General features: G+C 34.6%; 3 protein-coding genes across 8 annotated transcripts in view; all 3 read left to right on the top strand.

The window, feature by feature from the left end:
* LOC138335967 (uncharacterized) overlaps positions 1–3865 on the top strand; it is a 33022-nt gene extending 29157 nt beyond the window's left edge. For 4 of the 5 annotated variants that reach the window (XM_069285192.1, XM_069285191.1, XM_069285193.1 and 1 more), the window contains 2 exons: positions 1482–1712; positions 2091–3865. In XM_069285192.1, the coding sequence (XP_069141293.1) occupies positions 1482–1712; positions 2091–2218 (359 nt within the window). In that variant the 3' untranslated portion in view covers positions 2219–3865. The remainder of the gene's footprint in view (positions 1–1481; positions 1713–2090) is intronic. The other variant, XM_069285194.1, reaches the window with a different exon arrangement.
* The window catches only part of LOC138335968 (universal stress protein Sll1388-like), an 80469-nt gene extending 73970 nt beyond the window's left edge, over positions 1–6499 (top strand). For both annotated transcript variants that reach the window (XM_069285195.1, XM_069285196.1), the window contains exon 4: positions 5817–6499. In XM_069285195.1, the coding sequence (XP_069141296.1) occupies positions 5817–6038 (222 nt within the window). In that variant the 3' untranslated portion in view covers positions 6039–6499. The remainder of the gene's footprint in view (positions 1–5816) is intronic.
* Positions 6500–9693: 3194 nt separating this feature from the next.
* LOC138304986 (uncharacterized) lies at positions 9694–10809 on the top strand. The gene has a single exon (XM_069245404.1). The coding sequence runs from the start codon at positions 9694–9696 to the stop codon at positions 10807–10809; it is 1116 nt and encodes a 371-aa protein (XP_069101505.1).
* Positions 10810–13188: the final 2379 nt, after the last annotated feature.

Below are 13188 nucleotides of genomic sequence, written 5' to 3'. Positions count from 1 at the left end.
ACTATCACATTGTCATAATCTAATACCTGTTTATTTAACACATTTAAATAAATACTGCTTTCTTTCTGTTCTTGTGTATTTACTATATTAATTGTTAATTATATATGTTTGTTTTGTGTGTGTCTTGATAAAGGAGTAGACTGCCTGGGAAATTTTACAGTCTATTTTGTCTACAGGATTGAATTTACATTGTACCTCCTTGTCCCATATTTACTATTTTAAATGATTCTTATATTCTACACACATATGTTTGTAAGGATCACGTATTACCCGGGATATATCGTTGATATTACTCCTATGACCTTTAAAAATCTACATCAGACATAATATAACTCAGGTATGTTGTATTGAATTCTAGTTTTGATGCATTCACTTTGTATATTCATACCGTCCGTTTCATTGTAAATTACAATATTTTGGTTATACAATAGTTAACGTCTCCGTTATTTCAACATATTCACGATAACATAGGTTCGTGATCAAGGGCAGACAACCGTGCATTCGTATATACGTTTTATGAAATAATTCGCGGGACATTTTTTGTTCGGGCTCCATCGCGAAATACCGCGAAAATGAAGTGAATCACAGTAATTTTCAAAAGATTACCTCCTCAATCCTGTATATCCCTTACTTAAACGTTGAACGAGTTTTCTCCCTTCATACCTATTAGCTTTACGGAAATTCACACATGAATAATTTGAAAATAGTATATACCTTCCAGGTTAAGACTATGAGTTACGGAGCTACACTGTAATGCAAAGATTGATTACCATAACAGTTTATCATAGTGTTTATTGTCCTGGACTATATTATTCTCGTTTGTCCCATTTTGCCTGTACTCAATGGTAACATTATACATTCACATATACAATATGATTTATATACCGCTTGCCTTTTTGTAAATGCTGAGATGATAGCACACCAGTTCCTTCTTTTTCCAGGAGGTGACCAAATTTTTACTTTACTTGTTGTTTGTTATATCTGTTGTGTGATGATAATTGAATCTGTGTTGTTTTATAAATTGTGATAATTTCTCAATTATACATTCTTATCAACATGTTCTGGTATTTTGAGAGTATGAAAGAAGTCATTTAGTGTTAACATCCTATTTCTACTTTCTCTCTTTTCTTTTATGAACATAAAGCTATTTTTTCATTTCTTAAGAATAAAATAATGTAAAATCATTAGTGTTGACTAATTTATTTCCTATGTTAAGTATTATGCATTTATTTTATCAGTTTTCAGTCGGGTTGTGTGTATGTACATTCAGAAAGAAATACTCATAAATTAGTATTCCTGTTTTTTCTGTATTGTGTCGCAAAATTATTAATTTAATTTAAAATTATAAGTTTGTCTTTTTCTATAATTCGTATATGTAAAATACATTATTAAATATCATGTAAAAGCCGTCGCTACCACTTGTTTTGTACTCAGTTATTTACACAAGGGAGATAAAACAATAAGTATTTACATCCATACAGTACAAGAAACGCCCATACCTGAGATAACAGAGGAAGACATCGAGAAGTACATGAAGGCACTGGACTCTGACCCTGAGGAGGAGGACGATCTCGAGATATACCACGGAGCCATCAGAAGGAGTAGTTATAGTAAGACCAAACGGTCCATCAAGGACGGAGGGGTCCTCATGCTGGAGGAGAAGAAGATAATCCGTCCCTACTCCTCCGTCACACGCAGAGAATCCCCTGAAGGTAAGCATGTTCTATATGTCCAAAATTGAGTTGCTGTTACTCTGACTCTGTAGACTTTGGCTTCGTCATTTGCTGCATAGGCCAAAGATAATGTAATAATATTGAAACTCTCGTTTAACATATACCTTATATATCTAGCTAAGCAAACGTCTAGTAATCTATTTGTTGTACACTAGATCAAAACAGAAAGATTGAGATATTTTGTCATTTGAAATGATAAAATATAATAATAAATACATATTATGGCTAATAAATCACTTTAAAAAATGTATTATTGCATCTTGTTAAATTATTAGAAGACCATGGAAACTTTTTTTCTCGCTTAAATGAAGACGCTTCTGAAATTGTTTGATGTTTAATGCTTTGTTGTTCTTACAGCCCAGAAGGATCCCGACCGAGTGAGGCCCAAAACTGCACAAGTACACTTTCACGCAAATGTAAGTCACGCAATATATAGTTTTTACTTATATCTAGATATAACATTTAATCAATCATTCAGAGAGTAAAGAAACTAAAGCATAGCATTTTAAAAGGTATATTCTTATGAAAGTAGTTTGAAACGTCATCTAAGATGCATTTATTGTGTTTTGAAATAGCACCTATGTAAGCCTATGCACATTGTGTATGAAGTCAAAACAATTTTCAAACGAAATGCATGTACAGTGTTATCTAAGGCAAAAAGGGCATTTTTTTTTTTTGTTATGCGACAGCAGGCGTTGTGGATGATTATTATATGTTCTCTTGCAAAGATGACATCTAAGTCTTACATTGTCCTTAAAAATCTAGCAATGTATTTAGAAAACCACACGACATACGAACACACAAATACACTGTTGCATATGATAAAATCGGTAATCAATATTTATGATAGAATATAGAATATTTCATAAAGACGTTGGAAATGGATTTTAACTATTCATGAAGAATGATAAGACTGTCGTATGAAAAGAATTGTTCATTAGGATATAAAGTTTGCAATTGTTGTTGAAAGATTGGTTACAATGCATGTTAATTTCGTTTTCATGAAACATGTAGCAGACTTCCAATTAAGATCGTTAGCCGGAATTAAATATTAGCGAATATTCCTTCAAGACGACTACAATGAATTTAACTTCGGTTCCATTAATTGTTAGCAATTATCAAGTCAATGTTAACAATCTGTAGAGATGCTGGTTCAATGTAAAAAGTGTGGCAAAATCAATCCCAACATGCTAATAACTAAACGAATTGCCATGTAATAAAGTTCATTAGAACTATAAGTAACAGTATGGCCAAATATCTGCTAATTTGGATGCTGTAAAAATCACATTTAGTCGATATTTGGAAGTAATAGTGCATCTACGGAAAGTGTTTAATTATCGATCAGTTACCTGAACGATGATTATGTTTCAGTTTTCGTTTTAAGAGTTTTGCAGAGGGATTTAAAGAAAATTGTATTCAGCAAATTATTCTTGTCTGCAACATTGTTGAAAATAACCTTTGGGTAATTTTGCTGACCCTTTTAGCAAAACTTATTGATTGACGAATAGAATCACTTTTTTTAATTGATAGCATGATGTCATATATCGGTAGAAAAAAACAAAGTCTGACGATGCGAATGCTACTTCTATCAATAGATAAACAAATAATTTACTTGATATAATGTTATCCTATTTCTATTGCTTGGTTTACGAGATCACTGCAATCTCTCGAGTTATATCACAATTAACGCCACAGAAAATAAAACCACTGGTTCAGAATTTAGGATACACCTGTTTGGTCAGTTGTTTAATCAATATGGCTAGTTCATCTGACCGTGACTGATTATACACCTCACCGAGTCAACTGACTGGTCATTTCTAAAATACCCTTTAAATCCTTCCCATTGTGCGTTTTGTAAAGTCTGATTATGTTTTCAATACAACACAAACCCGATACACGTTTATTTTCTTTACCTTCTAATAGCATACAATTATGGCAAAGTAATAATCCATAACGCTATTTACTGCCGTTTGAACGTGTGAAACTAGAGTTGGTAGTAGTATGTAGATTTAGGAGGTGTATCCATATGTGAGGCATACAAATAATCTTCGATCCCTAGGAGATTTTGTATTAGCAAGATTGTTATTACGTCATCACTGTTATGAAAGACAATCTGAGATTAACAGATTTTTGTACATGTGCTATTTTATGTATTTTGCATTATTGTTATGATCTACTTATGTCAGTACGAATGTTTCATACATGTGATGCTCTGGTATGTATTCCTATTTATTACTAGTTCAGCAATTATGAAATGAATTGCAAAAAAAAAAAAAAAAAAAAAAAAACTAACTATAATGTTACGACAACCATATATGTGACGTGCGGACTTTAATCTTACAGATAGCATGTCCCCCATTTTAACAGTGATGAGTGGAGTGAAGTGACGTTCCGATTATAATGTAGATTGCTTGTAAAGTAATACTTGACAGAGAGCCTGCTATGCCTCCGTATTAGTTCCTAGCTTATCGCTATTAACATCCCTGTTGTGGTGTTTCGGAGCATGTCCTGAGTGCTTTTAAAATGATTTTACAGCCTACAAGCGGCTTAAATGTTCCGCCATATTGCTGTCCCATTAACGACGCTGCGCGTGATGAAGTTCCAGAACAAATCCATTAAAACCACGTGGTTTCTGGTATTGAAACCTAATATATAGCCATGCTATTACTGACATCAACTCCCAGGATTAAATTCCTACATCCCGCAGAAATCTGTCAATATGATGGGATGTATGTACGCTTGATACTGTAGAATTTGATAGGCGATTACAAAACTCTGATTGTTAGCATCGGATACAGGGCACTTGGCCATAAAAAATAGCTGATTTTTAATTATTTAAGTTGTCAAAGTCGGAAATAAAAATCAAAATGAAATCAAATGAATAAAAATTATTTTGCAAATGAAGATTTCTGTAGAGCACACAGTATAACATACACAGTATTGATTTCAAGACAAATATGAGAAAATAAAACAGCAAGGAAATCTAATCTGCATTTAACACCGTTCTATATTTAACAATTAAAGGATTGTAAGATTGCATTTATTGGAGATATAAATGCAATCTGGGTGGCAGATAAATAGAATAGCGCCCGTTAGGGCGCTTGATTTTCTAGTTCAAAGTAAATCTTAATTTAAATGCAAGTGAACATTTGAATTTCTCGCTTCAGCCATTTAACCTCAACAGCCAAGTTCAACGTGATGAAAAATAGTCCCTATAAAAAATTGAAAAAATGACAAAATTTCAATGTTTTTCAATAGCTATTCAGTTTACTTTCAATTATCCAGACATTTTTAAAGATTTTTTTCATAACCAAACTGGTTCATTCAACTTCAAGGTCAATTTTCCCGCACGGACTAACAAGGTATTTGTAAACAAGACTCACATCCATTTATGTAGATATTACTACACCAAGTCTAGGCTGCATCTATTGGCTCATAATGCAGATCACGATTATCATCATTAGAGAAATTGGAGTCGCTGGGGCAAAATGTAAATATTCAACGATAGAAATTGACGTACCGTTGTCATTTTCGTCGGTTTGCATCTAACACCATATGGTATAGTAGGCCTTTGTGAGAATATTCTATACAAACTCGGATGCAGTATAAGTATGTACTGTATACTAAAACATATGAAGTGTAGTTAATTCCGAGACCCTGTGCAAATATATGTATTTATTTTGTATAGATGTCTATAACGGTTAAAAATAGTGTTTAGTTTTTACTTAAGACTTAAACACATCTACTTTGATCAATTGGTATGGCTACATCTGCAATTCATACCGACCGGGACAATACAATAAATCTATAAGGAACTATATGTCTGAGGGATATGAAAGGACACATTTATTTTGCGTCTTACTCGGTGTAGTTTCCCACCGTTAAACATGACCTTACTCCGAAAATGACACAAAAATATCTGAGCCCAATCTGTAGCGATTAATGTCACATCATTGATTTGTGGTATTGATTTTTGGTGACAGTTTTGTTTAGAGCTCGTTGATTAGATCCGTTGAATATCACTATAAATACTACACCAACAAAAGCGATTAATGTGTTCGATTCCTTGCTTTCTTTTTTTAGGTTGACGGAGTTGTGAAAAGTACGCATGCGTCCAAACCTGGTGAGGGTATCATCAATGTCGCAAAAGATGTCGGAGCAAGCCTGATTGTGACGGGAACTCGGGGACTCGGAAAGATGAGACGGACTTTTCTAGGAAGTGTTAGTGACTATCTTATACACCATTCACATATACCAGTGTTGGTTTGTCAAGGGAGAGACAAAAAAGACAAAGCAAAATCGTGACGTCATAGATGACGTCACATCGATATAAAAATACCAAAACGAAAAATCGACGACGAAATGAAAGTGAGGGATGTAAATATTTTACAAAATTTGTTAGACATATACTAACGATACCTATGGTGTGACGTCACTTCCGCTTTGATTGAAGGATTTTTTTTTGACACAGGACATGAAAGACATTGTTATGTGGACACTTGTGTAACCATAATCGTTTTTTTATTTTGTTGGTTTAGTAAATGTGCTTTATTTTCATAAATTTCATTAGGTTGAATATTTCTTCCTTTGTGTATTTAAAGTGTACCAATAAGAATAGTATTAAGTTTCGATCGTTTATATGTTTTTATATATATGAGATGTCATGTGCTAGTTTTGTTGGTTTGTTGTATTTGTCTTTTTTATTATTCTAATGATGTCAAACTTTTGTTACACAACAATATGCAATTAAAGTCAAACATGATGTACACAGATCTTTAATTAGATACAAGGAGGGACAATTTATCACTACAGGGACTTGACATGTTCCTATGGCCCATGATATTAATAAGAAAAACAACATCTTGTGACAAAAACACCTGTCAAAGATATCCGCAGACGATGCTACTATCTTAGTCCTAAATACATGATAGAAGTTGTCCAATGGTCAGGTTGTTGTTTTCTTTCAATTCAATTCAATTCAAAATATTTCATTGTATATATAAATTGTACACAATGGGATTGGGTAACAGGCAGTGCCTATATCAACCCTTTCTTTATTCTGGGTAATAGAACGTGTCAAGTCCATATGCATATTATATACATATACATGTATATGTACATACAGTGCTCTCCATAAAGGATTTTTCCAGTTGGTTCTAATGACCGGTTGACCTTAAAAGTTACTTGTCCTGACTGAGAGATAATGGTCCTCACAAAGCTACAATTTATCCTAGTTTATATACTAGCAAAGTAATAGTTGTACTAACAAAAATATCCATATATTTGGTTAAGTATCGTGTGCCCTAAACAAAGTTAATTGAAAACCAGAATATTGATAAATACGAAAATTTGTTTTGTACAATATTCAACCTTTCTTCAATAGTACTTAGTACACTGTCTGGAACAAAAATTTGTCGGTCAAAGGACCAGTCTCATGGCAAAAATTGTCTACACTACTACAAGAGAACAACCAACTAAATAATTTTACATAGACCACAGTGTTAAACTTTGTTAAAGTTTTGTTATATATTATCAAAACAAAGGAATATTAGTTAGCTACTGTGTTCTATAATTAAAGTCTAGGTTCTCATATAACACTAGATAGAAAAAAAAAGTTTGGGTCCTTCTGCTCAAACTCCAACCAGGGTAGCTATATTGAAATCAGGCGCATTTTGCACTAAAAAATCCTGAAATTCTAATGATTTTACCTATTCATTATAATATATAAATATAAACTTTATTTATTTTACATGGATTGAGAAACAAGTTATACAACTTATGTAAATCACTCTCGATGGCCCGGATGTAAGCGCGCGAGGGGTCTTAGTGTGGAAGGAAACCGGAGTGCCCGGAGTAAACCCAAGTGATCAGGCTGGTGACCCATGACCTTTTCACGTCCGTACCGGGGATCGATCCCGCCCGGCTAGGTGCAAGGCGAGTGGCTATTCATTATCAAAATCGATATATTGAACCTGAATCTCAATAAGAATTTCCAAATTCATATCATGGTTTTTTAGGAATAATTACCTGTCAGAAAACATTTTTACTTTTGAAATATATAATTAGCCAGCCAATCAGCGTCCGGGTTAAAATTCTATCCTAGGCTTAATTTGCACATGGGCCATTTCGAAGGTCTATTTTATTTGGTTGGTTGTTCCCTACAAAGTTACGGTCACGGGCAGACGGACAGGCGTTAATTTCGTACGATGAATACAGCAGACCAAGACCATATCTTCACTACCATAGGTCTGACCCTATTACCATAGGTCGTACCCTATTACCACAGGTCTGACCCTATTACCATACGTCTGACCCTGTTACCATAGGTCTGACCCTATTACCATAGGTCTGACCCTATTACCATAGGTCTGACCCTATTACCATACGTCTGACCCTGTTACCATAGGTCTGACCCTATTACCATAGGTCTGACCCTATTACCATAGGTCTGACCCTGTTACCATAGGTCTGACCCTATTACCATAGGTCTGACCCTGTTACCATAGGTCTGACCCTATTACCATAGGTCTGACCCTTTTACCATAGGTCTGACCCTATTACCATACGTCTGACCCTATTACCATACGTCTGATCCTGTTACCATAGGTCTGACCCTATTACCATACGTCTGACCCTGTTACCATAGGTCTGACCCTATTACCATACGTCTGACCCTGTTACCCTAGGTCTGACCCTATTACCATAGGTCTGACCCTATTACCATACGTCTGACCCTGTTACCATAGGTCTGACCCTATTACCATAGGTCTGACCCTATTACCATACGTCTGACCCTATTACCATAGGTCTGACCCTATTACCATAGGTCTGACCCTGTTACCATAGGTCTGACCCTGTTACCATAGGTCTGACCCTATTACCATAGGTCTGACAATACCATATTACCATAGGTCTGACCCAATTACCATAGGTCTGACCCTATTACCATACGTCTGACCCTGTTACTATAGGTCTGACCCTATAGTTTAATTACAACAACATTCCAATTCCGAGTTGCTCTCATCATGAGAGATTGGTATCTAGATTATCAGTTGAAATAATTGAGTAACAACTGCATTAACAACCTTAATATAAAAACATATTTCATGAAGGAAGCGAAACTACAGTTGCTTACCTAGCTAGAAAACGACATAACGGAAGTGTTATAAACTCATTCAGTATTTTTTTATTACAATGTGGAGATTCCAAGACTAACTGGCAATTAAAGAAGAAATTTACAAATTGACTGACGTTCGAGATGTTGACTGTACCGATGATATTTTTGGCCTATTTTGTCAGTTTGCATCCTCGGTAACCCAGACGATATATACACTAACGTTGATAAGTGTAGCGTAGTGTAGTGCGATCACCCGTGGGTCTCCGACGATGGTCAGTGTGAAGGGAGGCAACAACGTTCTCGAGCTTCTATGTTAATGTATTTATCATTGTGAAAAAGTTTGTATTAGAATACCGATCCAACAAATGATATATTCTAATAATAGATAAATAAGAAAACAGGAAAAAATAACAAGACTGATAAGATATATTTGAAATACTAAAAGGTTCAAAAGAATTTGTATAATTATATACAGTATTTATCATATTAACTATCGCATGGCACATTCTATAAACACATTCAATTTTAGGCCGTCAACTTAGGAAGAATCTATGCAGATATGAGTATTCCTATATAATGTAGCCATAATGTTAAATAATACCAGCAAAGTCAAATCATTCTAATGAAATATATGTGAAGAAAAGGTGTTGAAGTAAAAAAATGCTGAAAAGCAACGACGTTTTTCCCGCGTTTAATGAACGTCACAATCTGTATGACGTCACAGTAATGATAGCGTATTAATGCTATAACAACAAGCAACAGACTTTGATGGCGGTCCACATCAAACAGAAGCGTGTGGACCCCCGTCAGATTCGATTTCAGTTTATTTGAAAGACCTCCATCATGGATGGTGTTATTGGAGGTCCGTGGACAGAAGCCCACGTCCAAACATTTTCCCACCATAATGAAGTCGGCGAACAGAACGAAAAGAAATCAAAACAAAAGTCAAGACGGAAATGGTGGAAGATGTCACGCAGCGACGCCGAAGAAAAGACAAATGGAGAGACAAATAAAGAAGGTATCTTTTTTAAATCACCATCTCCAAATGAAACAATTTTGAGTGGAAATGTGAAGAATGATAGCAGCAAAAGAGCTAAAGAGATTGATGAATCTACGGACTGTTCATTAAAATTTTCAGCCAACAAGAAACCTTTTCTTGACCCATTGGATTTGAATAATGTAAAGAAACCCGAAAAGAAAAAGAAACGTAAAGATCAGAAAAATTCGAATGCCGAATCTATCGGTAACAAGAAAACGAGCAAGTCTAAAAGTGCATCTGTCCACAGTCCGCGGCTGCAAAATACTCTAAAGAGAGATGAACAGTCCCGAGAGTCTCCCAGAAGCCCGACGGATTCCGAATTTTGGGGATTTGACAAGTCGCGGTCACCACTAAATTTCAACATCGAACAGCCACTGGATAGACGCCGTGTCACCGGTCGCAATCAAGAAAAAGAAATGTTTATATCGGATGAGGAATATGATGATGAAATGGCGTATCGCTTTCCAATTCTCTACAAAAGATTATCGAAAATGGCAGCTCTGCCACAAACCGGAAGTTGTGAAACAGAGCGTCACATATCTACACCGAAACCACGTTTTTCTCCTGAAGACAGACCGTCTGCTATGAGGAATTCTTTCAAAACGAAGTCACCAGATGTGGTTCACAATAGCAGAAAAGATGCCTATAACGTCCAGGATACTGTTAGAAGCGAATTCGATGTTCAAGACAACGAAACAGGAAGTGACGTCAATAAAGACGCAACAACAACATCCGTCAATCGCAGTAGGATCGCAGATAAGTTAAGAAGTGAGAATGAAAATCATTGGGGTAAAGAAGACAATAACGAGATAAAATCTAAGCCTTCAGTTTTAAAGGAAAAATCAGGTTGTCAATTGAAACATGATGATCTTGCGGCAGATATAGACAAACTACTTGAAGAATTGGACGATATTTGGTAAACATATTTTTGTAGCAAACATGTTTCACTTATTTACGAAAATGCGAAAAAACATTCAACAGTGTTTTGATACCAAAGTGACATCTTAGAAAACTATCCTTTAATTTTGAAAACAAACAAGTATTTCAAATATTTATTTCGAAAAAAAATGAAACTGAGATGTATAATGAAAGATAGAAACATGTATAAGTAGGAAATGCATTCTATTTGTATTTCGCCGCAACACATTTTATAAATATAGATGATTTAACAATGCTATACATGAACATGTTGTATATATTCATTTTTTTCCAAATGCGAGATAATAGTGTCTGAACGGAAAAACTCGCTTTTTCTTACTCCACTCCCCTAAACTGTCTTTGCGTGTTCACACCCACAGGTTAATTAGTAGGTAATTACACTGTCTACCTCAATTAAAATTAATGACCTTTTATCAACGAGGAGAAAAAATCGCCACACGCTCTATTATAATCAAGCCAGAGTAATTAAAGGCCCACTACCATTCCGAAACGGCTTTTAATTTTCAATATGGGAAAAATAATTTGTAGTGTTACAACGTTATTTGCTTACCATTAATACTACACTGGTTGCGTCTCACTAAACGGACTTACTTTTGGCCTAAGTTATATATAATTAGGCCCGACTAATCGATTGATAAGTCCAAAAATTAGTCGGTACTAAGTTTCGTTTCATCAAGCAGCTTACGACCGGTCGTAAGTTGGCGACGAAGTAAGATTTGGACTAAAGTTAGTCCTGGCATAACCAAGGAAGTAAGCATGCGCAATGCTTGCTTTCAGTTCAACCGCGCGTATATTTGTAGTGGTATCTTTCATTTTAGCGAATAAATAACATCATACGGTGATTATGAAGTAACAAAAAGGGAAATTAAACATATTTTTTCTGTACAATTCCTGTTTATGTAAGGGTATAACTTCTGGAACCCTCCAACTTTAAAAAACCCGCTTAACCTTGATTAGGCCGATTAGGTTCAGGTACAATGTACAGTATGTACAAAATGTATGTACCTTTAAGCGGAAAGATTGTCAGGAATTCGGGGACAATTTTGAAACAATTAACTTGCTGAGTATTTATCAATGAAATACATGTATCCTTATTAGGATATTACGCTACATGCATGTACTATACACATGTACAATGTAGAATATGATTTTTACCCATTTTTGATCTAGATCCATAAAACATCTCAAATGGTCTATGGACACTCTAATGTGCCCCAATTGATATATTTTTTTTTTCTAATTCTCACATCCCTGTGATCTACTGTAAAGTACCGACTACCCTTCCTCCCTATTTAACACAGGGACAAGTGGTATTTTTAAAAAGTACTATAAAGATTTTGTAACAAAGGGTGAACATTTAACGACAAGATCAGGGGTTTAGTTTACAAACAAGTAATATTAAAAAATCATAAACCGATTGAGCTACCTCGCGATCACAGATAATAAACCAGTCCAGTCACCATACAATCTATTAGAGTTTTATTTTTTAATTATTTTCATCTAATTTTCTTTCTTTTAGAACGGTACGATTTGTTAAATTCAGCTAATTCCATAAATAAATTGTTTATGCTCACATTTCATTTTTCATTTAGCTATGTGTATAAACTAATGCATTACATTGAATCAAGCAAACGCCCTCGTGCACATTTTTTATTACATGTATGTTGATTTAGATTCGAAACATTTTTTTCAAAAGTAATATAAGACAAGTTAATGTCAATGAATATGCGTACATTTATATAGTATTTCAAAACGTATCATTTAAAACAAACTATACATTCTAAAATATCATAAATAAGTATTAGCTTCCCAAAAAGCTAAGTGGGCTACGCGGAAGTTTAAAGATGCTCCACCGCTGACAAATGGTATTTTTTCATTATCAAAAACAGCAGCAGACGATTTAGCATTTTTCTTCAGTTACAAAAGTCACTTAGTTTACACCATTACCACCATTGAAAAGTTCGAGGTTCTAATTTTACTTAAAGTTAAAATTATGAAAAATAATTAATTGCATCCCGAAAAAATTCCGTTGCACTATATCCTATATGGAATGAAGTACTGCTTGCACATGCACCAAAGGCAAAATGAATTATTTTATATTATTTTTCGTGTCAGTTAGAAATAAATATACGCTACTAAACACCAATTATTGTTCAAATGAGAAATATCATTTATGCTCTGTCGGCGGTGAAGCATCTTTAACAATTTGGTTGGAAAGAATATGAAAAAATAATCAATGATGGGACAACATTGCTTAGCAGTTTCAAATGTTGGAAATGAAACCACGATCTGCGGGGGACCATGATCAGATAATGGTACAAAACACACGTTCTCTGTAGTAAAACAAGTCACGTGCTTAT

This window comes from Argopecten irradians, chromosome 12, assembly GCF_041381155.1.
Source record: "Argopecten irradians isolate NY chromosome 12, Ai_NY, whole genome shotgun sequence".
Lineage (NCBI taxonomy): Eukaryota > Metazoa > Mollusca > Bivalvia > Pectinida > Pectinidae > Argopecten > Argopecten irradians.
This window is presented reverse-complemented; position numbering and strand designations above follow the sequence as displayed.